The sequence below is a fragment of the Mustela nigripes genome, chromosome 14, assembly GCF_022355385.1.
Source record: "Mustela nigripes isolate SB6536 chromosome 14, MUSNIG.SB6536, whole genome shotgun sequence".
Taxonomy (NCBI): domain Eukaryota; kingdom Metazoa; phylum Chordata; class Mammalia; order Carnivora; family Mustelidae; genus Mustela; species Mustela nigripes.
In genome coordinates this window covers 17,623,312-17,649,859 of record NC_081570.1, presented here as the reverse complement: position 1 = coordinate 17,649,859, position 26,548 = coordinate 17,623,312, and the positions used below count along the sequence as shown (strand labels likewise).

Genomic DNA, 26,548 nt, shown 5'->3' with positions numbered 1-26,548 from the left:
GGTTAAAGCCTCTGCCTTCTGCTCGGGTCATGATCCCGGGGTCCTGGGATTGAGCCCCACATCTGGCTCTCTGCTCTGCAGGGAGCCTGCTTCCCTTCCTCTCTCTCTCTCTCTCTCTGCCTCTCTGCCTACTTGTGATCTCTGTCTAGCAAATAAATAAATAAAATCTTAAAAAAAAATTTTTTTTTAAAGTGTTTTGCACAGTGCCTGGCTGGGAATAGGAATCTATAGCAGTAGCTTGCTCAAATACCTTACATGCTTCCTCCATCAGTTTATCTGTAGACCTAACACGGGACATAACTGGGCCTGGGAGTTTAGGAGACCATTTTAGAGTCTCCTGTGTTTCTATCAGCTTCTATCAGCTGTGGGATATCGGGGAAAAAATAAATAAACAACACAAATTTTACTGTTTAAAATTTTAACTATTTTCTTACCATAAAAGTCTTAAATGCTCCCTGTAGAAATTTTGGATGGTGCATAAAGACAAAAGTGAAATGAAAACTCAATCATAATTCCAGCTCCCAGAGACAACCATGGATGGAAGTGCTGATCTTCCATCCAGTCCTTCAGCGACACATTCTACCGACAGATCTACAGTCCAAAACTAAAAACTAAGATTATCATATTATCTATGCCGATGTAGACATTACTTAGAACGTAAGTGAAAAAAAAGCATTTTCCCATGAACTCCATACTCCCCACAAGCATGGTCTTCAGTGCTGGGAAATACATCATGCCTCACTCGAATCCCTTATTCCCGGAGGTTCAGGTTCCCGGATTCTAGGACCTGATACTCCCTCTTGTCATCACGGGTAGGACCAAGGGCTTCTCTTACCATGTACAAGAGAAAAGGCCAGCTCACGAGGTGCCTGGTGATATTCTCGCCTGTCATCTTCTCGTGGCTGTTAGGGGCGAATGTCACCAGCAAATAGGTGCCCACGATGGCCAGACCACAGCCGACAAAAGACAAGACGTAGCGCCCTGCAGGGAAGGAGGGAGGCTGTCACAGGCTCACTGCAGGTGCAAGCTTCAGGCCTGTATGTGTTTCTAGAGCAACATGTGATGACCTGCTAATCTTGGTTTTTCTTCACCTCACAAATAGATCATCTCCCTTATTGTTATTTTAAAAAATAACATTCATAAAAAAATAATAATAACATTTAGGGACGCCTGGGCGGCTCAGTCAGTTAAGCAACTGCCTCTGACTCAGGTCATGATCCCAGGGTTCCAGGATCGAGCCCTGTGTGGGCTCCTTGCTCAGCAGGGACTCTGCCTCTCCCTCTCCCTTTACAGTTCCCCCTACTTGTGCTTTCTCTCTCTAATAAATAAATAAATAAAATCTTAAAAATAAATTACATTTAATGTTAAAAAATTTTAGCGAGAGTATAGCATGTATGCCAAAAAGTACTCCACGAATTCTCACAAGGTGAACACACCCGTGTAACCACAACCCAGGTCAAGAAAGGGAACATTAGCAGGACCCCGACGTCCTCACTTGTGTCCCCTTCCAATCACTAGACCACAGCCCTGGGGTAACATTGACTTCTGCCAGCACTGGGAGTTGGCCTGGTTTTGAACTTTCTATAAGTGGACTCGAGCTATATGATTTCTTGTGTCTGTGTTCACGTAAGATGTTTGTGAGTTTGTGAGATTCACTTGTATCTTCGCATGGAGTATAGGGGTGTTTCCTTCATTCTCACACCCGTACGGTGTGTGAACACAATTTATCCCTTCCCATATCCATACCTGTATTTATCCATATGCTGTTCATGGGCGTTTGAATGCTCCCCAAGGTCATAACAAATATTGTTGCTATGGGCATTCTTGTGCCTGTCATTTGGAAAACACACTGCCCCTGTTTCTGTTGGGTGTAAAATTAGGAGTGGGAATTCCCCAGTCAGGGGACAGGTGGACCTTCAGCTTCGTAGTTACTGTCAAATTGTTTTCCAAACTCCATTTCCATTCCTGCTGGGAGAGCATTAGAGTAGAACTGCCTCTTTTTCTCCTTCACAGCAGCCATTCTGCTACTGAATCATGGTTTCAGTGTGCATTTTACAGGGAAGGTTTTAAAGTCAGAATCACTTTATGGGCAATATTAAAAAAACCAAATACAACAAAACCTCACAAGCAAACCTTCAGAGCCTACCATGCACCTTTTAAAAATGACCTTATCATTTCCCATCTGCAAGTTAATCTCATCCCAAGGGACCGGTCCAAAGACTATCAATGTTCTATTCCACAGACCTGTTGGACACTGTTAGGGAGGCCTGGGAGTTTCCTGACTCTTCCCTGGGTCCTGTCACACTCCAGTTGAGCCTTGTGGATTTCGTGAAAAGCCTCTTGAAGTCCAGCCCAGACTTGGGCAAGCTGAGAAGGGCTGTGAGTTCTGAGCTACACACAGTGACCACAAGCCTCTGGATATTTCTGGATAGAACTATCTACATATTTCATTCCATGGTCTCCCAAAAATGTGATACATTTTTGTATCTTTAATTTTCATTCTAGGCCTCATAAGGTGCCCTCAAAACAGATGTTCAGTTTTTCAATGAATGAATGAACCACGGTGAAACTCAATAATGAGTCCTGTGCTAAGATACAAGAGTCTGTTTTCTTCAGGGAGGGAAAGATCTTACTCATCTCTATGCCTGTGGTGTACAGCACAGGTCTAGCATTGGGTGACTGCTGAATTTAATAAAACTTTAGGGAGGACAGCCATGTACAGTTGTACAAGTTGCTCACTGCACAAAAGCACCTTAACCCGTGGGCTAAAATCTAGCCCATGCTCTGCTCACCAAGGCATGTGCCAGTGGAACCACAGATGCCCAAAGGGGGTATCTTTTTAAAATTCGCATAGGGCACTGCCTGAACTAGCATGTTTCTTATACCAGGACTTTCTAGAGTGATCCTGGAAAGGACATAAAACTACACTGGCCTCAGAACCAGCCCAGCTACCCCTGCATCCCCTACCCTGTTGTGCCATCAGGACTACTGCAAATCACTCTGAGTCTTTTGGTCTTGGCATCATATATTAACTCTTCTTTTTTCAGTGAAAGATTCTTTGACTTGCTCCCATCCTGTACCCATGATTCAGAACAGTGGTTCCCAAACCTGGCTGCATGAGCAAGTTCATCTGGCTGCATGTTTAACCTGCAAGCTCTAATCCAGCTTATACAAGTAATAAAGAATGACTCCTGACCTCCAAGCTTCCCATTCGCTTTGGAACTCATTTAGGTAAAGAGGGTGCTTTTTATCAGGCCTCCTAAAATCCCAACAATGGATGCTCAATAAATATTGATTGAGTGGAATGAAATCAAGCTCCTTTTAAGAAGTCTCACAGATGATTCTGCTGTGTAGCCAGATTTGGGAACTACCAATTAAAAATCCCAGCTCTCAGGAGCCTCATAAGGGTGGACTACACAGCACAGAAGGGGGCAGGAGACAGATGATCTCTAAATTGGGGTGAGCTGGTTTTATAATGAAAAAACAAAACAAAATAGCACAAGCACAGAATTAAGAACATGGGCTCAAATCGGTGAACTTACTCAGAAAGTCTTTGGGTTTCCATTTTTCTTTGATGAATATGATTCCTATGATGGCGCTAGCTACAAAAAAATAAAAGCACAAGGAAAAGAAAATGGAGGCTGCTCTCAGTCCAGTGGAGTCCCATTGCCTAGGCCCTAGGATAGACTCATTTGCCTTAGGGCTTGGTACTTCCTACCCTCTCCCTCCTGCTCCCCCAAACTCAGTCCTCTGGTTCCTCTCTTATCCCATCTCAGAAAGGGAGGCTCCTCTCTGAGTCTTCCTGAGGATTTCTACGAGTCCGGGAGCACTGATGTGGAGTACCTGCAGGGTGACAGGTCATTTGCACAGGTTATTTCTGGCATGTCTACCCAAGGTGGGTGCCGTTATTATTCCCATCTGAAAAACGGGACACTGAGGCTGGGAGAAGTGAGTGTGCTCGTCAGGGCCATGCAACTGGTAAGGACTGCCGGACCCCAGGGCCCTTGATCCTTCCATTGCTGTGACTAGCTCTGACATTCTCCCCATGGTTCTTCTGTCTCTGTCTCAGACTTCCTGGTCACTGCCTAGAGGGATGCGGCTGGCATTACTGGGAACAGACCTGGATGGCTATTCTCAGCTCTGTGTGTTCTGGGGTGAGTCACTACCTGCGAGTCTCCATTTGGATCCAGCTCAGGCCAGCTTGCTGCTTGTTAAATACCGAGGAACCCACTGTCGCATGGGCAACCGTGGTGGCGGTCTCTACACCGTATAAATCAGAAACACTACACGTGGGGTCTTCCCACTTTTCTGCCCCTTCCTTCCCTCCTTTCTGTCTCCCTCCTACCCTTCCCCAACTGCCTTATCCTCTTCTTTTTCCTCTCATTTTCTCCCTCTCCCTGAAGGTTGGTTCATCAGCACACCACTGAAAGCACCCCCTTCTCTGAGCTTTAAGGGCAATTCAGTGAGATAATGCATGTAAATCATGTGTCCACAGTAAATACTTGATAACTGACTTATTATTATTATTGAAGTACCTGGGATAGTGACTGATAAGTAATAGGTACCCAACAAATGGTGGCGATTACTTTATTATTTGTTTTTAGTATTGTTTTTTACTGGGTGATTTAAGAAGCTCCGAGAGCCCCTCAATTTCTAGCTGCTGGAGCCTGAGAATCCATCGTTCGACTTCAGTCTCTTATTTTTAAGAATTTGGTTGTGAGAATTACTAAAGTATTAAGTCGGAGGCAACAATTTAAAGCACGTTGTCACTCGATCGCCTGTTTCTCATTGTGAGGAAAGGTTCTGAAGCCTTTTCAGAGGTCAGCTGCGGGCAGAGGATGAATCTCAATCCCATTCAGGGCGGGCCCAAAATACAGACGTAGGAAGTGGGCCAGAGAACACAAGGAAAGGTTGGGACTGGGGAAAACTACTCGCCTCAACTAAAGGCACTCGGATTATATTTTACTATTATTACTAGATTATTAAAACTATTATATTTTTTATTTTAAAAATTATTCTTTATTTAAATTCAACTTCGCTAATGTATACTGTATTGTTGGTTTCAGGGGGCAGGACTTAGTGACTCATCAGTGCTCGTTACATCAGCTCTTCTTCATGCCCATCGCCCAGTCAGCCTTTACCCCTGGACCCTCAAGTCTATGGTCAGATTATATTTTACAACAATATTGTGTGGATAAAAACACAGCATGTTGGAGGACCTCACTCGTCTTGTGGGCCGTGAGGGTACAAAACCCAGGTCAAGAAGGAGGGAGACTCAGGGAAGCCTGGGTGGCTCAGTGGGTAAGACTGCCTTCGGCTCAGGTCATGACCTCAGGTTCCTGGGATCGAGTCCCGCGTCGGGCTCTCTGCTCAGCGGGGAGCCTGCTTCCCCCTCTCTCTCTGCCTGCCTCTCTGCCTACTTGTGATCTGTCTGTCAAATAAATAAATAAAAATCTTTAAATAAAAAAAAAGAAAGAAAGAGGGGGACTCTTCATGGGATCGGGAAAAGCAACAGGTTTCCACTTCTTTGCCAACTTCTGGTCATTGGGGGGACTGCCTGGAACTCTGAGAATTCTCACCAAGGGACCCCCTGCCTGACTGATGACGTCTGCCACGGGCACAGGCCGGGCGCATGGTTGCTGCCCTTATCTGTGGGGTAGAAGACGCCCTCTTAACTCCAGAAGGAAAAAGACTACTCAAAATGCCACTTTTTCCTTTAAGAGCAGAGAAGTGCTTCTAGGCCATGTGGAGCCTGCCAGCAAGCAGAAGGGAACATTTCAGCACAAGTTCATGGTCCCCGCTCCTGTGTTCACTAATCTACTAACATCTTTTATTTAAGATGAAAATATTATTTTTTTTCCCTAATGCTATTTAATTTGCAGAACACAAACATCAAAGCTCCTTTATCTTTTCCTTGGTTCAAATGCTCTGAGACACTGGTTTGGGGATTACAGAGATCACAGAGAAACGGCAAGTGAGAAAGTGACCGATGCTTCAGACATGATATCAGCTGATGCAAAAAGATCAGAGCCTCAGTGGAAGGCATGTCTATTAGAGGGTAAAAGCTGTCTGAATCCTACGGAAGCTCAGGTTGTCCTGACAGTGCTGGGATGAAAGCTTCATGTTTGTATCTTCCTTCTGCAGTGGGAATAGAAAGCAATTCTGATAAACTTTCTGAGTCTTAAACAGATCACGGAGCCAGACCATCCTGTACCCCAGCCCTGCCACCCTGTACCCCTAGTTCCTCATCTGTAAAGTGGGGATCGTGACACTGTCACCCTCAAAAAGGAGGAGTGGAATTAATATCTGTAAAGCGCTTTGTACTAGGCCAGCGTGTATGAAGCCCTTTGTGTCAGTGACATTACCAAGCAGAAGCTGCTTTGTTTGCTGAGTATGGTGGCGGCCCAGGTGTGTGGGTCCCAGGGATTAGCAGCGGCAGGGAGGGACCCCGGTCTTACCTATCACGGAGACCGCGCCGAGGGGCACGATCAGCGACAGCGGAGCGAAGGCATAAGAGGCAAACACTCCCAGCTCGCCCAGCAGCATCAGGAACAGGCCCAGCCACCATGTTTTGGTCTTGAAGTAGGCTCGGGGGTCCTTGGAGCCTGCCAGGCGGATGTGGCAGTACTTCTAGAAATCCAAGAAAGAAGGCGATTTGCCCAGAGCTTTTGGGAAAAAGAGGCTATGACATCTGTATCCTAAATCTACCACCCACTTTTATTTGGGAAGATGTGTTTTTTTGGAGTTCCAGCTCAGAGAAGAGGCAAGCCATCCTGATCTCAATACCAGGCTGTCACTCTTAAGACAGCAGTTCTCAAACTGGCCGGGAAGCCTCAGACACTCACTCCCTGGGGAGACCTGGAAATGTGCATTTCTAATGCACAGCACAGGCAGTGTGCAGTCTGGAGCCGGAGCAGGGGTTGAGGACGCCATCCCAGGTTCCCCTGGTTTTAGGTCGAGCATCTTCCTCTAACAGCAGTGCCCCAAAGTCCCCATGCTCAGGGTGTCTGTTTGGCTGCACTCCCTTCTATAGATGAGCCTGAACTCTGCTGGGCAGTCCCAGGGGCATCCGTGGACCCTGCCCTCCCTCAGGTGGATACTTGGCCCAGGTAAGGCCAATAGTCTTTGTTCTGGAATGTGTACTTGGGACATAGAAAATAGGGAGGTGACCAAGGAGCAAGGCAGTCATGCTCACTTAGCGGACCACAGCTCCCACTTGCAGGGGGAAGGACCGTGATGGGAGCTGCATCCGAGCTGCATCCGCTGCATCCGAGCGGATGCTGAAGCAGAGAGACTGCTCTGTATAACGCAAAGCATGAACCGACAAGAAGCCAGAAGACCATGCAGCCTCCAAAACACACAGGCACACTCTGGGCACACGGGTGTGCGTAGCGCTGAAAGGTACCGGGTTACTCGTGTGTGTTCTCATCTCTGATCCAGGGAGGGAGGGCGCCTCTCCACAACCCAAAGCTGGGCAGTGCAGGCGGAGAGGAGCGGGCCAGCGTGCTGTAGGAATTAACCCGTCCGCAGGTGTCAAACCTCGGTCAGGGGGTCCCAGAGCAGTCCCTGAGACTGGACTTAGGAGGACGTGATTCCCGGAGACATCGTAAGGGAGTGGGAAAGTGAGCCGGAGAAGGGAGCACACCAGTGGAGGGTGCAGAATGAGTGCCCTGGGCAGCAGGGGGGCTCATCCCACGGGGGACCCACTGGGAAACCCTGTGAACCAGCTCAGAGCCATGCGACCACAGGATGGCAGCCTGGGCATTTATACACGGACTCCTGTCCCCCACCGGCTAAAAACTGCTCCAGCGCAGCAACCATCACCATGGCTGCCACCCAATTCACACATGTCCATGGAACCAGTTTCCGGGGCGCCCTCAGGAGCTCCCCAATCTATCGGCGTGTGCCAAACCACAGCTGTGGACCAGCTCAGCAGCTCCAGAGCACCCCAGGAAGGTCTAAGTCACGGAGTACGCGGTCATTAGAGTTGAGGGCGGTACGGGATCACGTGGGGGCAAAGAATCAAGAGAGATTCTGGAACAACCACAGGGGATTGCCCAAGGCAGCCCAGGAGTGGAGTGGGGGCAACGTCCCATGGCAAGGAGGCAGCTGGGCCCGCACCAGACCCCCCAGCTGACCAGCTGTATCTCTGTCCCCAGACAGTGCTCGTGACCGAGACTTACCTGTAGGTTAAGCGCAATGCTGACCACAAGGTGCCCGAATATGGCCAAAAGGGCTCCGATCAAGTTCTCCTGCAAGGAAAGTTCCCAGGAGCAGATGTGAGCTGGGTGGGTCTAAGCCAAAGGGCCCCAGGGACACAGAAGAAACCCCACCCTTCGCTGTCCCAAAACAAAAGCAGAAAGACATCTGCCACAAAGCCACAACCTAGACCTGCTATTGGAGTTTTACCGTTTACTACTCAAGGTTAATGCGGCTGCCTTGTTGGTTTACAAAACACCGCCCTGAGCTGGACACTTCCAGAAAGCAACTGTCCTGGGTCCAGGGTCACAATGACCCGATAAGGCCTAAACCTGCTCTGCTCTTTCCTTACTGTACTGACTCGTGCAGTCTTGTGCACACAAGCAACATTCAGAAACCGGAATTTACAAGAAAAACACAGATGGGGGTACTATTTGCCATTTAATCAATGGACTCTTCATGTTCCCAGAGGGGTCTCAATGAGACCCTTTAAACTGGCTAATTCGCTCCTGGCATTTTTAATGATTTCATTTATAAACTTTTAATTTCTGTCACCTTAAAAATAAGGTTCAGATTCTTTAGCATGGCATCTTCTTTTAGCTTCAAAAGACAATTACTAGGCATATATTCATCGTACAATAACCAGGAAATACAAAGAAATGACAGGAAGAGTAAAAATCACAACAAAACAGAAAAGCCACCTATAATTCTAAACCCAGAGCTAAACCCAGACATTTTGTTCTTATAAACTTTTTTCTTGTTCTTGTAAATTTTTTTTCTGTTCATGAATTCAGATATGAATGGCAATGTTAGTTTATTTTGCAAAAATAAGATTATAATCTGTTTTATAACCTGTTCCTTTACTTAAGAAATTATAAACACGGGGCGCCTGGGTGGCTCAGTGGGTTAAGCTGCTGCCTTCGGCTCAGGTCATGATCTCAGGGTCCTAGGATCGAGTCTCGCATCGGGCTCTCTGCTCAGCAGGGAGCCTGCTTCCCTCTCTCCATCTACTTGTGATTTCTCTCTGTCAAATAAATACATAAAATCTTTAAAAAAAAAAAAGAAAGAAAATAAAAGAAATTATAAACACATTCCCATCGGGCATATTTAATTCATCACTTAAAAATATATATTTTTTATTTATTGTAGGGGCGCCTGCGTGGCTCAGTTGTTAAGTGTCTGCCTTCAGCTCAGGTCATGATCCCAGGTCCTGGGATGGAGCCTCACATTGGGCTCCCTGCTCAATGGGAAGCCTGCTTCTCCCTCTTCCACTTCCCCTGCTTCTGTTCCCTCTCCTTAAGTGCTCTAATTCAGCTCAGGTCATCATCCCAGGGGCCTGGGATCGAGCCGTGCATCAGGCTCCCTGCTCCACAGGAAGCCTGCTTCTCCCTCTCCCACTCCCCCTACGTGTGTTCCCTCTCTTGCTGAATTTCTCTTTGTCAAATAAATAAAATATTTTTAAAAGGATTTTATTTATTTATTTTAGAGAAATGAGAGAGCGAGAGAGCGTGAGTTGGGGGGAAGGGGCCAAGGAAGAGACGCAGAAGACGTCCCACTGAGCAGGGAGCCTGACACAGGGCTCAGTCCTAGGACCCTGGGATCATGACCTGGCCCAAAGTCAGACTGTTAACCAACGGAGCCACACAGGTGCCCCTAAGTCATCATTTTTAATAAATACCAAATAACTCGTCATTTGATACGCTATATTTTATATCATTGCTTCTCCACTGTTGGATACTTGGGCCGTTTCTTTTTTTTTTTTTTTAAACACTGCTGTGATCGAGTATCTACTACATGCATTTTTGTACATTTATGAGGATTACTCCCTTGGGATACATTCTTAGGACGACTGCCGAGTCAAAGGGCACTTGCCTCAGCATGGAAACCAGACTGCCGAGTCAAAGGGCACTTGCCTCAGCATGGAAACCACACTATGCTACTTCCCCCACAAGCCCTCCAGGGTGTTTTTTTCACCACTAAACACCAAAGAATGTTCTCTTAGCCAAATATGAATCCTCCCGGCCCAGGATGGGCCTTTTTCAACTCCCCTTCTGCTCTAGAGGTTCCCCCACCTGGCCGCCCTCCCTGTGAAATTGGTCAGCTCTGCAAGGCCTGGGCTGGGTGCTAGCAAACCAAGAGTAAACAAGGCAAACACAGTCTTGCAGTTCATCTGAGAGACAGATAATTAGCAAGCATAAGGCAGGAAGTCAACCCTCTGTCCCCTTTTCTCCCCTCTTCCCTGGAATGCTGAGGGCCTAGACAACTAAGAAGGCAGTTGGCTATGAGTTAGGGTGGAAGGAGGGAGGGGGTGTCTACGGATGGAAACCACCATGGCTGTCCTTGACTTTGTCCCCAGCAAGGTGCAGCATTGCAGAATAAAGGAAAGACATTGAGCGGGGAGCCCGGAAACATGGGCTCTAGTTTCAGCTTTGCTGTCTCATCACAGCATGACCTTAGATGAGTCCCTTCCCCTCATCAGGCTTGTATGCCCCTGTCTGGAAAATGTAGATGGTGGCCCAGATAACCTCACTTAAGCCCTGGGTCAGGGACAGACTGCCAAGGAAAAGCAAGTGAAGGATCAGGGCACGCAGGAAACGGACTTATATTCATTTCACTTCATACAACAACTCTTTAATAGAAGGTCACTGAGGGCATCTCATGGACCCAAGGGAGCTGGCTTCCACTTCTTCCCAAGATGGCTCTCATAGCCTGAGCTATACTTCCTTGATCCTTCGCCATCTCTGTTCTATGTGTTTTTGTTGTCTCTTTTCAGACAGAATCAAGCAGAAGCCATGTCTGTCCTGTAGGATCACAGGACCTCATAGCTCAAAGGGTCACTGGAGATCAACCAGGCCAGGGTTTCCCTAACTGGATTCCTAGAGAGGTGAATGGAGCTCTGAGGCAAAAAGCACAACATGGTTAAGTGAGTTTGGGAAACGCTGGATCCTCGGTCCACTGCTTGGAGGCCTACAGGTGGGTCCTCCTTGTCCACCCCAGGTGTCCCAAACCTACAAGGCTCTAGAACTTTTAGTCTGCAGACATCTCTGATGCTCACACCTGCTGTCTTAACCACATTCTTTTTCTTATGGTAATAACACCCTGATTTTGCTGTAAGCACTCTCCCATGCCCCCAACTTCCCCTTGTATGGTCTTGTGGGGACTGTTATTCCAAGTGCTTCATCCTCTCCTGGACCATGATGGGCCTATGACCCAGAAACCCTTTCTGGATCTATATGTATATAAACATACACATATGCACGTGTGCGTGCACACACGTGTGCACACACACACACACTATTTTTTTTTTTAAGACAGAGAGAGTCTGCCAGTGTGGGGGAGGGGCAAAGGAAGAGAGAGGATCTTAAGCAGGCACCACACTCAGCACTTGGTATGGAGCTCGATCTAAAAACCTGGAGATCATGACCTAAGCTGAAATCAAGCCTCAGATGCTTCCCTGACTGAGCCCTCCAGGTGTCCCAAATCTTGAATAGAGAAGCTTGAAGGCTGAAAGAAGAAGTCTGGGCTCATTGCTGCCCAAGACCAGGCCTGGGCAAGTCAGGCCCCAGGAGCCATCCAGAAGCCTGCTTCCCTAGCTCTTCCTTCCTTAGAGAGGTGGCTTCTATAGACAAAAAAAGGCTACCTGTATCACTTTGATTTCTTAAAAAAAATTTATTTGCCATAAAAGTAATAGATTCATGAATCTAGTTTCTTTTAAACAAAATCTTACTAGGAACTAGGAAATTCTTAGAAGTTTAATAAATTGCACTTATGATTATATGATTATGCTCTTAAATAGTTCAGTGCTGTTTACCTACAATAAATTCTGTTATTCCTTTCAATTTAAAAACCAAATTATAGAACTTCTGCTTCCAGCAAGATGGAGTAGACTTACTTTTCCCTGTGCTTCCTGCATTGGACATTATATATAAATTGGACATTATATATAAAGGAAACACAAGACAACTCCGAAAGGTGAGAAGAAGGCAGACAGGGTGGGGAGCTGGGGGCCTGAGGAACAGCACCATGGCAGGGTCCCTGGATCTTCTCTTCACCTCACATACTTCAAACTTGCAGCTGAAGAAGCGGGCAAACTGGGAGTATCAACGGGTATAGACAAAAAAGCTCTAAGAGAGCATGGGCTCTTTAGTCAAAAGACCAGGAGACGAGCCACCAAGCAAGACAGAAAACTTTAAGACAAGTGCTGTTCCAAACATCACAGGAAAATAAAATGATACCCACCCATCCCACACCAGCGTAAGCCAAGTAGGGGGCCTACATTTCCAACCTTTCATGGTTATCACGGGGCTCCTCAACTCACATGCTGGGACTATGAGAGAAGGCCAAGGAGGGATCTGAGGTCCAGGGATGAGGCATGCCCTCCCCCCTACTGCCCCGGCCCCACAGAGTGAGAAGAGTCCACGCGGGGAGCCTGGTCTTCTATCCCCAGCTAGCAGCAATGAAACACCCTTCTACTGGGCCGTGTCAGTGGAGACCTGGTAGAGAGGCAAGACCTTCGCCATTATACCTTCACAATTACACTGTCCCCAAGTTTGGGTTACCATTTGTAGTAAATCGCAGTGATGGCTGCCAGCCATTTCTCTCACCACTCCCATCAAGAGGGGGGAACTTTCCCTCCCACCACTTGAATCTGGATGGGTTTGTGATCAACAGCATGACATGGAGTTGAGGGTGGGGGACTTCTTGGCTCAGGCCCCATAACTTCTACTTTTGCACAGAAGGGAACTCAACCACATATAAAGAAGTCCAGTCTATCCATAAGAAGAGAGAGGCCCCCTGTGGAAGACCAAACAGATACACAAGTGGGTCAGGTCGACACCTGGAGAAGAGACAGGCCCAGCCATCTCAGCCAACGGCCAGCTGAGTAAGTCAACCTGGCTGAGGCTCCAGGCATGAGTGATTCCACCTTGGATTCTCCAGCTCCAGCCCCGGCTTCAGCCCAACACCACAGATGATACTATATGAGCAAAGATGAACCCTTGCTGCTGAGCCCTGCCCACATTCTTCGTTTCTTAAAATAACTTTATTGTAAGAACACGTCACATAAGATCTACCTTCTTAACAACTTGGGTGTATGGTGTAGTGCTGTTAACTACAGGCACAAGGATCTCTAGAACATGTTCATCTTCCGTAACTGAGACTTCATGCCTGTTGAGTAGCAACTCCCGTTTCCCCACCCTCCTGCCCCAGCAACCACCATCCTCCTCTCTGATTCTGAGTCTGACTCTGGTAGACAGCTCACAGAGGGGGAATCATGCAGTGCTTGTCTGCTGGGTGACTTAATAAACATTTACTTCTCACAGTTCTAGAGGAGGGGGAAGTCCAAGATCAAGGTTTTGGCTGATTCTATTCCTGCTTAGAGTTCTCTTCCTGGTCTGCAGTTGGACACCATCTTCAAGTTCCCTCACATGGTAGAGAAAGATTATCTCCCTCTTTGTCCCTTCTTACAAGGGCATTAATCTCATTCATGAGGGCCCCACCTTCATGACCTAATTATCTCCCAAGGTCCTACTTCCAAAACATCACACTGGGGTTTAGGGCTTTAACATATAAATGGGGGGGGGGGCTGATGAACAGAGTTCATCAGGCTGACCACAGAGAGGACAAAGACTTTACAAAAAGAGTTTAGAAAAATCACAAAACAAGGAACAAAACAAACCACAACAAGCAACAACAAACGGGGTGTAGATCTGATTTCCACAGCTGCAATGTAATATTTGAAATGACCAGTTTGCATGGGTGTTGTAAAACCACGCCACTAAATCCCAAGCATTTCCACCACCCCCAAAAAAGAAATCCTAAACCTATTGGCAGTCCCTCTCCATTCCCCACCAGCCCAGCTCCAGGCCACCATTAATCTACTTCCTGTCTCTACAGACTTGCCTATTCTGGACAGTTCACATAAATGGAATCCTAAGGGATGTGGTTGTGTCTGGTTTCTTTCACCGAGCATAATGCTTTTAAGGCTCGTATGTTATAACATGTACCCGTACTTCATTCCTTTTTATAGTCAAATAATATTCCATCAATGGATATAACATTTTGTTTACCCATTCACCAGTTACAGTTGTGTCATCTCCACTTTCTCTCTATTGCAAGTAATGTTATTAACATGCTTGTACAAGTTTCTGTAGAGACATATATTTTTTATTCTCTTGGGTATCTACAGTGACTATTTTAACTTTGGGGGGGGGGGTGTTAAATGGTTTTCCATAGTGGCTGCACCTGTTTACATTCTCACCAGTAGAGGACTCCCAATTTCTCCACATCTTTGTCAATACTCATTATTTTCCTTATTTTTTATTTTTTAAGATTTATTTATTTTTTTAAAAGATTTTATGTATTTATTTGACATAGAGAGACCACAAGTAGGCAGAGAGGCAGGCAGAGAGAGAGAGGAGGAAGCAGGCTCCCTGCTGAGCAGAGAGCCCGATGCGGGACTCGATCCCAGGACCCTGAGATCATGACCCGAGCCGAAGGCAGCGGCTTAATCCACCGAGCCACCCAGGCGCCCCTAAGATTTATTTTTTTAATTTAATTTTATTTTTCTTTAAATATTTTGTTTATTTATTCATTTGACAGAGAGAGACACAGCAAGAAAGAGAACACAAGCAGGGGTTGTGAAAGCAGGAGAAGCAGGCTTCCCGCCGAGCAGAGAACCTGATGCTCAGCTCGATCCCAGGACCGTAGGATCATGACCTGAGCCAAAAGCAGACACTTAATCATGGAGCAACCCAGGTGCCCCTATTTATTTATTTTAAAGGGGGGAGGCGTACACAGTGGAAAGGGCAGACAAAGAGGGAGGGAGAGAATCTCAAGCAGACTCCCCACTGAGTGCAGAGCTCGACCTGGGGCTTGATCTCACAACCCTGAGATCATGACCTGAGCTGAAATCAGGAGTTGGATACTTAAACAATTTACCCATCCAAGTGCCCCATTACTTTCCTTGTTAAAAAATGTATGACAGTTACCCTAATGGGTATGCAGAAGAGTCTAATTGTGGTTTTGATAATGCAGTTCCCTAAGACTAATGACACTGAACACCTTTCCACATGTTTACTATCCATTTATCTTCTTTGGAGAAATATTTATTCAAAATCTTTGCCTATTTTTAAAATTTGAGGTTAAGAGTCACATATACTAAAAATTGACCATTAACCATCTTAAAGAGTGCACGTCAGTGGCATTTAGTAGGCTCATAATGTTGTGCAACCTTCTGCACATTAAAAAAAAAAAAAAAAAAACTTGGGTTGTAAGAGTTCTTTACATATTTGGATACTAAACTTTTCCCAGATACATGATTTACAAATATTCTCTTTGATTCTGTGGGTCATATTTTTATTCTTGATAAACTGCTTTGACATACAAAAGTTTTAATTTTGATGAAGTTTATTTTTTCTTTTGTTGCTATGCTTTTTTTTTCTAAAAAAAAAAAAAAAAAAAAAACAGAGAAGAGAACAATGTAATCCAAGTTCACAAGGATTTATACAGGCATACCTTGTTTCATTGTGCTTTCCCATAGGGCACTTTGAAGATATTGTATGTTTTATAAATTGAAGGTTTGGTTTAATTGTTCTTCAAGCAGGGATGCCTGGGTGGCTCAGTTGGTTAAGCCACTACCTTTGGCCCAGGTCATGATCTCAGGGTCCTGGGATCGAGTCCCTCATCGGGCTCTCTGCTCAGCCGGGAGCCTGCTTCTCTCTCTCTCTCTCTCTCTGCCTGCCTCTCTGTCTACTTGTGATCTCTCTCTGTCAAATAAATAAATAAATAAATCTTTTAAAAAAAAAAGTTAAAAAAAAACTTCCTTCAACCAAATCCATCAACACCATTTTCCCAACAGCATTGGCTCACTTTGTGTCTCTATGTCATATTTTTAACTCTTGTAATATTTCAAGCATTTTCACTATCACTGTATTTGTTAATGTTAATCTGTGATCACTGATCTTTGATGTTATGACTGTAATTGTTCTGGGGTGCCATGAACCATGCCCATATAAGACAATGACCTTAATCAATAAAGGTCTTTATTGACACAAAGGTTTTGTGTGTTCTGGCTGCTCCACCAATATGCTGTTGTCTATCTCTCTCCCTGCCCTGGGGCCCCCCTATGTCCCGAAACACAATCGTGAAATTAGGCCAGTTAATAAGTCTACGGTGCCTCTAAGTGTTCAGGTGAAAGGAAGAACCAAATGTCTCTCACTTTAAATCAAAAGCTTAGAAATGATTGGGGCACCTGGCTGGCTTAGTTGGTAGAGCACGCAACTCTTGATCTCAGGGTTGTAGGTTCAAGCCCCATGTTGGGTGTAGAGATTACTTAAGAATTTTTTCTTTAATTAAAAAACAAAAGCTAGACATGATTAAGCTCAGTGAGGAAGGCTTGTGCAAATGCTAGATGGACTGAAAGCTAGGCTTCCTGTTCCAAATAGTTAGCCAAGTTGTGAATGCAAAGCAAAAGTTCTTGAAGGAACTTAAAAGTGCTACTCCAATGGACACATGAATGATAAGAAAGTGAAACTTGCTGATATGGAGAAAGTATGAATGGTCTGGATAGAAGATCCAAGTAGCCACCCGCATTTCTTAAGCCAGAGCATAATCCACAGCAAGGCCCTCATACTCTTCAATTCTGTGAAGTCTGAGTGAGGGAAGAAGCTGCAGAAGGAAAGTCTGAAGCCAGCAGAAATTGGTTCATGAAGTTTAAGGAGAGAATCCATCTCCATAAAGTAAAAGGGCAAGGGGAAGCAGCAGGTGCTGATGGAGAAGCTGCAGAAGTTCTCCAGAAAACCTAGCTCAGATAATTGATGAAGGTGGCTACCCCAAACAACAGATTTTCAGTGTAGACCAAACAGCCTTCTGTTGGAAGATGCCATCGAGAATTTCATAGCTGGAGAGAAGTCAATGCCTGGTTTAGAAGCTTCAAAGGATGGGGCACCTGGGTGGCTCAGCTGATTAAGCATCTAAGTCTTGATCTCAGTCTTTTTTTCTTTTTTTAAAGATTTTATTTATTTATCAGAGAGAGAGGGGGGGAGAGAGCAAGCACAGGCAGACAGAATGGCAGGCAGAGGCAGAGGGAGAAGCAGGCTCCCTGCCGAGCATGGAGCCCGATGTGGGACTCGATCCCAGGACGCTGGGATCATGACCTGAGCCGAAGGCAGCTGCTCAACCAACTGAGCCACCCAGGCGTCCCTTGATCTCTATCTTGATCTCAGGGTTGTGGGTTCAGGCCCCACCTTGAGAAAAACACAGGCTGACTGTCTTGTTAAGGGCTAATGCAGCTGATGACTTTAAGCTGAAGCCAATGTTCATTTGCCATTCCAAGAACCCTAGGGCCCTTAAGACTTCCGCTAAATCTATTCAGCTCATGCTCTATAAAGAGAGCAACAGAATCTGGATGAGAGCACATCTGTTGACAACTTGGTTTATCATATATTTTAGGCCCACTGTTGAGACTTACTGCTCAGAAAAAAAGGCTTCTTCTTCCAAGACTTTATTGCTCACCGACAATGCACTTGGTCACCCAAGAGCTCTGATGAAGATGTACATCGAGATTAATGTTGTTTTCATGCCTGCTAATACCTCATCCATTCCACATCCCATGGATCAAGGAGTAATTTCAACTTACAAGTCCTACTATTTAAGAAATAGATTTCTTGGGGTGCCTGGGAAGCTCAGTTGGTTGCGCGACCAACTCATTTCAGCACAGGTCATCATCTCAGAGTTGTAAAATGGTGCCCCACATGGGGCTCCCTGCACAGCATGGAGTCTGCTTGTCTCTCTTCCTCTGCTCCTCCCCCTACTCTCTCTAAAATAAATAAATGAAATCTTTAAAAAAATGTATTTCTTAAGGCTATTGCTGTCATAGACAGTGATTTCTCTGATGGCTCTGGGAAAAGTAAACTGAAAACCTTCAGGAAAGGATTCACCATCCTAGATGCCATTAAGAACATTCATGGTTCATGGGAAGAGGTCGAAATACCAATATTCACAGGAGTTTAGAAAAAGCTGATTCCCACCCTCATGGATGACTGTCAGTGTTCAAGACTTCAGTGGGGGAAGTAGGTGCAGATGTGGTGGGAATAGTAGGAGAGCTTCAATGTGAAGTGGAGCCTGAAGATGGGACTGAATGGCTGTAATCTCGTGAGAAAACTTGAACAGATGAGAAGGTCTTCTTTAGTTTTTAAAAGATTTTATTTATCTGAGAGAGACAGAGTGAGAGAGCATGAATGTGAGCAGGGGGAGAGGCAGAGGGAGAAGGAGTGAGAGAATCTCAAGCAGACCCCACGATGAGTGCAGAGCCAAAGTGGGACTTGATCCCACAACCCTGAGATCATGACCTGAGCTGAAATCAACAGTTGGCCACTCAACCCACTGAGCCACCCAGGCGCCCTGAAGAGGTGCTTCTTATGGATGAGCAAAGAAAGTGGTGGATGGAATCTACTCCAGGTGAAGATGTCTTGAAGATTGTTGAAATGAAGCAAATGACTTGGAATATTACATAAACCTGGTTAATAAAGCAACAGCAGGGTTTGAGAGGACTGACTACGATTTTGATAGAAGTTCTACTGTGGGTAAGAGGCTTTCAAACAGCATCACATGCTACAAAAAAATCCTTCATGCAAGGAAGAGTCAGTTAATGCAGCAAACTTCACTGCTGTCTTATTTCAAGAAACTGCCACGGCCCAACTTTCAGCACCCAACACCCTGATCAGTCGGCAACCATCGACGTGGAGGCAAAAGACTGTGACTTGCCAAAGCTCACATAGTGATTAGCATTTTTAAGCAATCAATTATTTTGTATTTTTTTCTTTTGTGTTAAATAGACAAATTTTCTAGTGTACCATTTAAAAAAAAAGATTTTATTTATTTATTTGCGAGACAGAGCTAGAGCACTGTGAGCAGGGAGGGGGCAGAGGAGAGGATGTTCAAACAGACTCGCAGCTGAGCACAGACACCCACACAGGGCTTGATCTCTGGATGCAAGAGATCATGACCTACTGAAAACAAGAGTCAGACACTCAACCAACTGAGGCAGTCAGGTGCCCCTCTATTATACCATTTTAATTCCCTTATCATTTCCTTTATTATTTATTTTTGAGTTATTTTCTTAGGGATTGTGCTGAGGATTGTAATTACCATACTGAAGCATGTGATAAAGCATTTATAATTACATTTTTATGTACAGATACTATAATATTTGTTTTTGACATAGTATATAATTAAAATATATGTGTTGAGACACTTGGCTGGCTCAGTCAATGGAGCATGTGACTCTTGATCTCAGGGTCATGAGTTCAAGCTCCATGTTGGACATGGAGCTTACTTAAAAATTTTTTTTAAGTAAAATATATATATTGCAATACAGTATAGGCAATGGTGTAGTAAAATTAACAAGATGTCAATTTCCCCAATCTTTTCTAGATAGGTTAAGCCAACATGGCTCTAAGTGAAAATTTATCAGCATAATTGATAGTGCCTTTCTGGTAAACTTCACAGAAATTGTTGAGAACATACCCCCCTCAAATATGTTATTTTGGCATAATCATTATTTTGAATTAAAGTTACTTAAGAAATAGCCAGTACAAAAAGGGTACTCTGAGACCCCTTTATCCATGAAAGCAGGAAGTAATTCTTCCATGTGAAAGGTACTTTCCCAATATGCACCAGGAGGAAGAGACACATCCTTATCACCAGAGATCAGGAATTTAGGGCCAAGAAGGCTACATAAACAAACCTAGTTACCACCTCATTAATTTACTACCCCAAGCCCAACCCTTTGTCTTGTCAATTCTTCACAAATTTATAGTTTCTTTGTCTAAAAGGTATAAAAGCTGCCTGCTTTGGTCACTTCTTTGAGCATCATATCTTTGGCACTCCCGTATGTATGAAATTAAATTTTTCTCCTGTGAATCTGTTGTATGTCAGTTTAATTATTAGGCCAGCCAAAGAATCTAGAGGGGAAGGGAACCTAGATTGTGAAAGCAAAACAAATCCTGTTGTAAATTAACAGGGGCACCTGGGTGGCTCAGTCAGTTAAGTGTGTGCCTTTGGCTCAGGTCATGATCCCCCCAGGGTTCTGGGATCAAATTCCCCATCAGGCTCCCTGTTCAGCACGAAGCCGGCTTCTCCTCCCTGCTACTCTGCCTACTTGTGCTCTCTCTCTGTGTCAAATAAATAAATAAAATCTTTAAAACAAGAAAATAAATTAAATGTATAGAGTACTTTGTTTTGAAGAAAAATAAGAGGCTCTCCTTGTATTGTTAGCTGATAAGTCAATAAAAATAATTTATCACTATGTGGGGGTTTTTTTAAGTAGGTTCCACACCAAGTACGGAGCCCAATATGGGGCTTAAACTCATGACCCTGAGATCAAGACCTGAGCTGAGATCAAGAGTTAGAAGCTTAACTGACTACGCCACCCAGACACCCCTGCCACAATGTGATTTTTTAGCATATAATTCGGAAGAAGTTGAAAGAATTTAGGGATGAGCACTATAATAACATTCTTCCATCCCAGGTACTTATGTGAACGGGTTCTCAGGGCTTCTAGCTATAAAACCCAAAACCTACAACAGAACTGATGCTAAAATCTGTCTCATTCTAGCAATCAATAATATTCATCTTGACTATTGGGGAGAAAAAGTCCCTTTCAGATACTCATTCCTAATACAATATTATTTTATGCTTAACAATTATAATGAGACTTTATATTACATTCACCAATTGCTTCTAAAGCTTCTGGATTGAGTCAGTACTTCTGAAACTGTGAAATAGAAAGCCTGAGGCCCAGGGATGCCTGGGTGGCTCAGTTGGTTAAGCAGCTGCCTTCGGCTCAGGTCATGATCCCAGCGTCCTGGGATCGAGTCCCACATCGGGCTCCTTGCTCGGCAGGGAGCCTGCTTCTCCCTCTGCCTCTGCCTGCCATTCTGTCTGCCTGTGCTTGCTCTCCCCCTCTCTCTCTGATAAATAAATAAAATCTTTAAAAAAAAAAAAAAAAAAAGCCTGAGGCCCAAGATCATTTCAGCCAGATCACCAAACTGGGGCTTCATACTTAACCTAACTGAAGTTCTAACATCCTTCAGAAAGCTAATCTTTTTTTTTTTTTAAAGGTTTATTTATTTATTTATTTGACAGAGATCACAAGTAGGCAGAGAGCTAGGCTGAAAGAGAGAGAGGAATCAGGCTCCCCACCAGAGAGCCTGATGTGGGGCTTGATCCCAGGACCCTGGGATCATGACCTGAGCCAAAGGCAGAGGCATTAACTCACTGAGCCACTCAGGTGCCCCTCCATAAAGGTAATCTTAACTGATCAGTCAGGAATCTTCTGATCAGCACCAATAAGGTAATCTGTCACATGGGCCCTCCCTATCCCATTTGTCCCCAAAGGAAGGTCACTTCACTTGAAATAATTCTTTTCTCTATTTATAACTTTGTCTTGCCTTTAAAAACTTGGGGCACCTGGGTGGCTCAGTTAGTTAAGTGTCCAACTCTTGATTTTGGCTCAGGTCATGATCTCAGGGTCATGAGATGGGGCCAGGCTCTGCACTCAGTGGGAAGTCTGCTTGAGTTCTTTCTCTGCCTCTGCCCCCTCCCCCACCCCCACTGGCACACACATAAGCTCTCTTTCTCAAATAAATAAACCTTTTTTTTAAAAGGTTTTATTTATTATTTATTCAACAGAGATCACAAGTAGGCAGAGAGGCAGGCAGAGAGAGGGGGAAGCAGGCTCCCTGCTGAGCAGAGAGCCTGATGTGGGGCTTGACCCCAGGCCCTGGGATCATGACCTGAGCCGAAGGCAGAGGCTTAACCCACTGAGCCACCCAGGCGCCCCTCAAATAAATAAACCTTTAAAAAAAAAAAAAAAAGGCCTCTTCTCTTTCTGCCACCGTTTGGAGCCCCCCCTGCCCCGCAACTTGCTAGATGGGTTCCTGCCTGATTCATATATCAGTTAGTAAAGCCAGTTAGAGCATCAAAATTACTTCGTGGAATTTTTGTTATTTCACAAACCCTATGTCAAAGAAAATATTAAAGAGTGAAATTTGATTGCATATTTTCCACTTTCTTTTTTTCAAGATATTTTATTTATTTATCAGAGAGAGAGTGAGAGAGTGAGTGAGCACAAGTAGGGGGAGTGGCAGGCAAAGGGAGAGGGAGAAGCAGGTTCCCTGCTGCACAGGGAGCCTGATGCAGGACTCGATCCCTGGATCCTGGGATCATGACCTGAGCTGAAGGCAGATGCTTAACTGACTGAGCCACCCAGGCGTCCCTTTTCCATTCTTTCTTGTAGAGAAGTATGAGAAGTATGGTAGGTATCCATAGAATGTTGAAGTGTTAAAAGATAGACACTGTCTGGGGACAAAATTCTGTGGGGGAAACTGCTAAAGAACTTTTTCAGAAGGTACGTATCAAGCGGGCTTTATATTCCAGGGACTATAAAAAAAAATTCTAGTAGGAAAATGTGCCAGAAATGACATACCTTGCAAATATAAACTTGTAACACACATTTTAAGTCTTAGATGTCAATCAAAGAAATGAGTGAGGCTATACAAGGGGGTTTCTTTAGAGGGTCAAGTCTGAAGAGCCCAGAGGAAGCCCTTCACTAAGGGTGGCTCATTAAGGATACAGAGCAAGGACCTCAGGCTCATGGAGGCCAAGATCTGGGGACCAGGAGGAAGCTTGGCCCAGAGACTCAGTTTACCTACGCTGATGATAGAGAGTTGAAAGAGTTAACTGGCAGTGATGTTACAGGAACTGCCTCGGGCAGGTAGGAGACAAAAGGACTCTGGTTCTGGCTCCAACAATACCTCACAGCTGCCTTATTTCCTTTATAGGGGACAAAGGAGAAAAGGAAACAGGCTCCAGACCTTGGGCAGAAAGCTAAGCCCAGAACCCGTGCTGTTCAGAGGACACTGGGGGTCCCATAGCTACAATCAGCTTCAAAGGTGGGTGGGCTGGGAGATGGGCTTCACCTCCTCCGCCAGCTGGCATGACAGTGTCCCTTGCTCAGAGCTGGCGCGTGGCCTTCCTGAGGTCATCCGGGGAAAGCGCGGAGCTCGGGAACTGAACCGTATGAAACTGCCACTGTTCAGCCATTGTGACCTATGAAAATGGTAGTTTCATTTGGTTCGTTCGACCCATAAACTGGCAGCCCCTGTTTTACCTTTACCCTAAGAGACCAAGCTGTCCTCTGCCCAGATGTGGATGAAATCCACAAGGCTGAGAGTGTGTTGTTAACGACTTGGTGGGGGGAGGTAGAGAGATAGAGAAGGGAAACCGGCAGCTGCCGACAAGCACCCAAGTCAATACTGTTTCGGAGAGGGGGGTGGGGAGGGCTGAAACCTAGAAATAAAAATTGTAAAGTTCACAAGGATAACCCACCTGAGCAGCAGAAAAACAAGGCTAAAAGGTTACTATGATAACAAAGCCTGGTGTTGCTGGAGTATTTTTATCTATACATTTGGTGTGGAAAGCCCTTTCCACGCCTTGCCTTTGGGTCACATCCAACCACTGAGGTGGGGACTATGATGAATCCTAATTTCTGCACGCAGGTCAGAGGGACTTCACAAACGAACAAAGGAAGGCCCGGAGACGTGCAAGAACTTGGGGGGGGGGGGGTTTCTGTGGCTCGAGGCCGGATTTCTAGTCTCCAGATGGTAATTACCCCTCTAGACCATCTCCCACTGTCTTATCTCAGGTGTCCTTCAAAGGTGGTAAAGTGAATTAGGGAAAAAATAAATAAATAACCCTGCCTCCTAAGTGCTACATTCCCACTAGTGACATGGGCAGCTGAGGTTTCCTTTAAAGGTCATTTCCACCAGCATGTTCATTTCCGTGCCTAATAAGGGGCCACGGACAGACATGGTTAGTAACAGCGCGATATAATTAAGTGTCCTTTCATCCAGGCATTTCAAAGGGCTTTGGCAACGTTAATTATGCCCCAAGCCCTTGTGAAGTGATGTTTGGTTCCATTCTACGAGCATTTAAAGTCAAGCAAAGGCGATGCCACAGGCCCAGGGGTTACACACTTTGAACATATACCTATTAGCGGCCCTCAAGTGTCTGGCGAAAGAGTTGGGGTGTGCGGGTCTCCTGACATGAAACTCTTCCTCTGGAGCTCAGAGCTTGAAAACTGTAAAATGGGGGTGTCTGGGTCTGCTGGCAGGGAGGGAAGTGTGGGGAGATACTTGGGTGGCTTCTGCCTCTGGACAAGTCACCGTGTTCCTCTTCTGCAGAGAGATAACAGAAATTATCTGAAGTGGTTTAAGTGCCAACAAGTGCACGTACATGGACAGCTAACCCGGAGCAGGGATCTGATCCCAGACTCAGGGACTCTGTCCCAGACCGAAACAAGGGTTCCCCACAGCGGGGCAGCTTGTGAGAATCGTCTGGTGCTGGCCGTATCAAGAGCGGGCCGTATCAAGTCACTTCTCTCTCTGCTTCCACTTCCCTGTGTAGACAGGGAAGACCAGCAGTTCTGGGCTGGGGTCCAGCTGCTGCCACTTACTGCTGTGTGACTTCAGTGGAATCACTATATCTCTCTGAGCCTCAGCTGCCCCTCTGAGAAGTGGAGTAGCTGTAAACTGTCATGGGATTATCACATGAAAGACCACCCAGCGCATGAAAAATACTGACACAATTCTAGTTTGTTACTATTATTTTTACAATTTTCCTTCGTATTATCATTATTATTAGCAACAGCTCTAAAGACCCTTCTGGCTCCAAGAATTGCTTTTTTTATCAGCTATAACTCTGGGAAAGAATAGTTTCCAGAAAAGGAACAGAGGTCACAGAGGCAGGAACCCTTGCTTGATCAGTGGTATCTGAGTGAAACCAGCTCAGATCTCCCATTCTAACACCTGCTTTCCATCTGCCAACAAGAACCTCTATTTAAATATCACGGTGATAAGACCAGTCATCACTTGCTATTTAAACTGACCTCCCACAATCCCTTGGGCTTGAAACTAACAAGAGTTAAGTATAAATTGCGGGTTTTTGGCTTGTTCTGAAGGTTACTCACGTTCAAATACAAGAGATGCATTAGTCTGGCTAAACTAGGTCCTGCTACCCTACCCTTTCGCCTGGCTTCAGGCCAGCTTCCTGATGCTGATGTTCTCCAGCAGGGGAGGCATTAGCTTCCCCAAGATTGTCATTTCAACACTTAATAATTGACATCAGAAAGAAAAGGGACCTTGCAGAGTAGCTGGCACAATGCGGACAGCGGGAAGTGGTGGATAAAAGCAAGGGCCTTGGCAATACACAGATTCATTTCGAATCCTAGCTTTACTACCTACTGACTGTGTGGCCTTGGGTAAGTTAATTAACTTCTCTGTGCCTGTTTCCCTATATGTGAAATGGGGTTTTAATAGTACCTACCTTATGGGGCTCTGTGGGGATCAGCACAGTCCCTGCCATATAGTAAACACTAAAACCAATGTTCACTGCCATTATGATCGTGACGATTACTATAGTAATTGGAATTGGCTAAGGAAGCATGATAGAGAGGACCTATATTTTCCTCCCAGGAAAACTGCCAAATCTGGAGTTAGAGCTGGAAGGATAGGTAGGATTTCTATGGGGGATGGTGCGGGCAGCTTTGGGTTCCTTCATCTGTACATTCGGGTCATCCTCCAAGCACCCCTGTAGGATGGATTTAAAACCGACCTGCAGAAGAGCTGCACGACTTTCCCCCAAGCGATACTGATAGAAAGCGAGAAAGCCGGGATTTGAAGCAAGCAAGCTCTGATTCTAAAGGCCATGTTCTACCTTTGTATCAAATTCTGTCCTGAAGGGTAAGGTACTGACAGAATTAGCTCCCCCCACCTCCCTCCTAGACCGTAAACCCCTTCCAGGAAGAGATATCTCAATTATTTATACAGGCCCCCTCCCCCCCAGGCCTCGCAGGCATGGACAGCAGATGCTCAGCTGAAATGCCTATTTGCTGAATGGAAGAAACTGAGGCCTGACTGTTCCAGACTGAGACCAAGCCTCCAGGGCCAGGAACCTCAGATGATGCTGCCTTCTGGCCTCTCTTCTACAAATTCCCCCCTCCACACCCCCTACCCCCACCCCAACAACCAGGACAGACAGCAGGGCTGCCATGCAAGGCCAAGGGCTTGCTCCTGACTCAAGCCCAGTGATGGAGTCGGACTTGGGCCTGCTAATGTTTTCCTTGCCCCAAAGACAGACGATCTGGGGTCAGCCTGCTCAGCTGACCCCAGATTGGTATGACCACCTCCCACTGAGAGCCAGCCAGCCAGAGAGAGAGAGAGACAGACAGAGAGAGAGAGACACACACACACACACACACACACACACACACACACACACACACACACAC

At 45.6% G+C, this 26,548-nt stretch overlaps 1 protein-coding gene across 2 annotated transcripts in view; it reads right to left on the bottom strand.

Annotated features, from left to right (window-relative positions):
• NIPAL3 (NIPA like domain containing 3) overlaps window positions 1-26,548 on the bottom strand; it is a 49,408-nt gene that overhangs the window by 20,940 nt on the left and 1,920 nt on the right. For both annotated transcript variants that reach the window (XM_059376650.1, XM_059376651.1), the window contains exons 2-5: window positions 8,184-8,252; window positions 6,459-6,630; window positions 3,543-3,602; window positions 836-981 (exon numbers count right to left, since the gene is read on the bottom strand). In XM_059376650.1, the coding sequence (XP_059232633.1) occupies window positions 836-981; window positions 3,543-3,602; window positions 6,459-6,630; window positions 8,184-8,252 (447 nt within the window). The remainder of the gene's footprint in view (window positions 1-835; window positions 982-3,542; window positions 3,603-6,458; window positions 6,631-8,183; window positions 8,253-26,548) is intronic.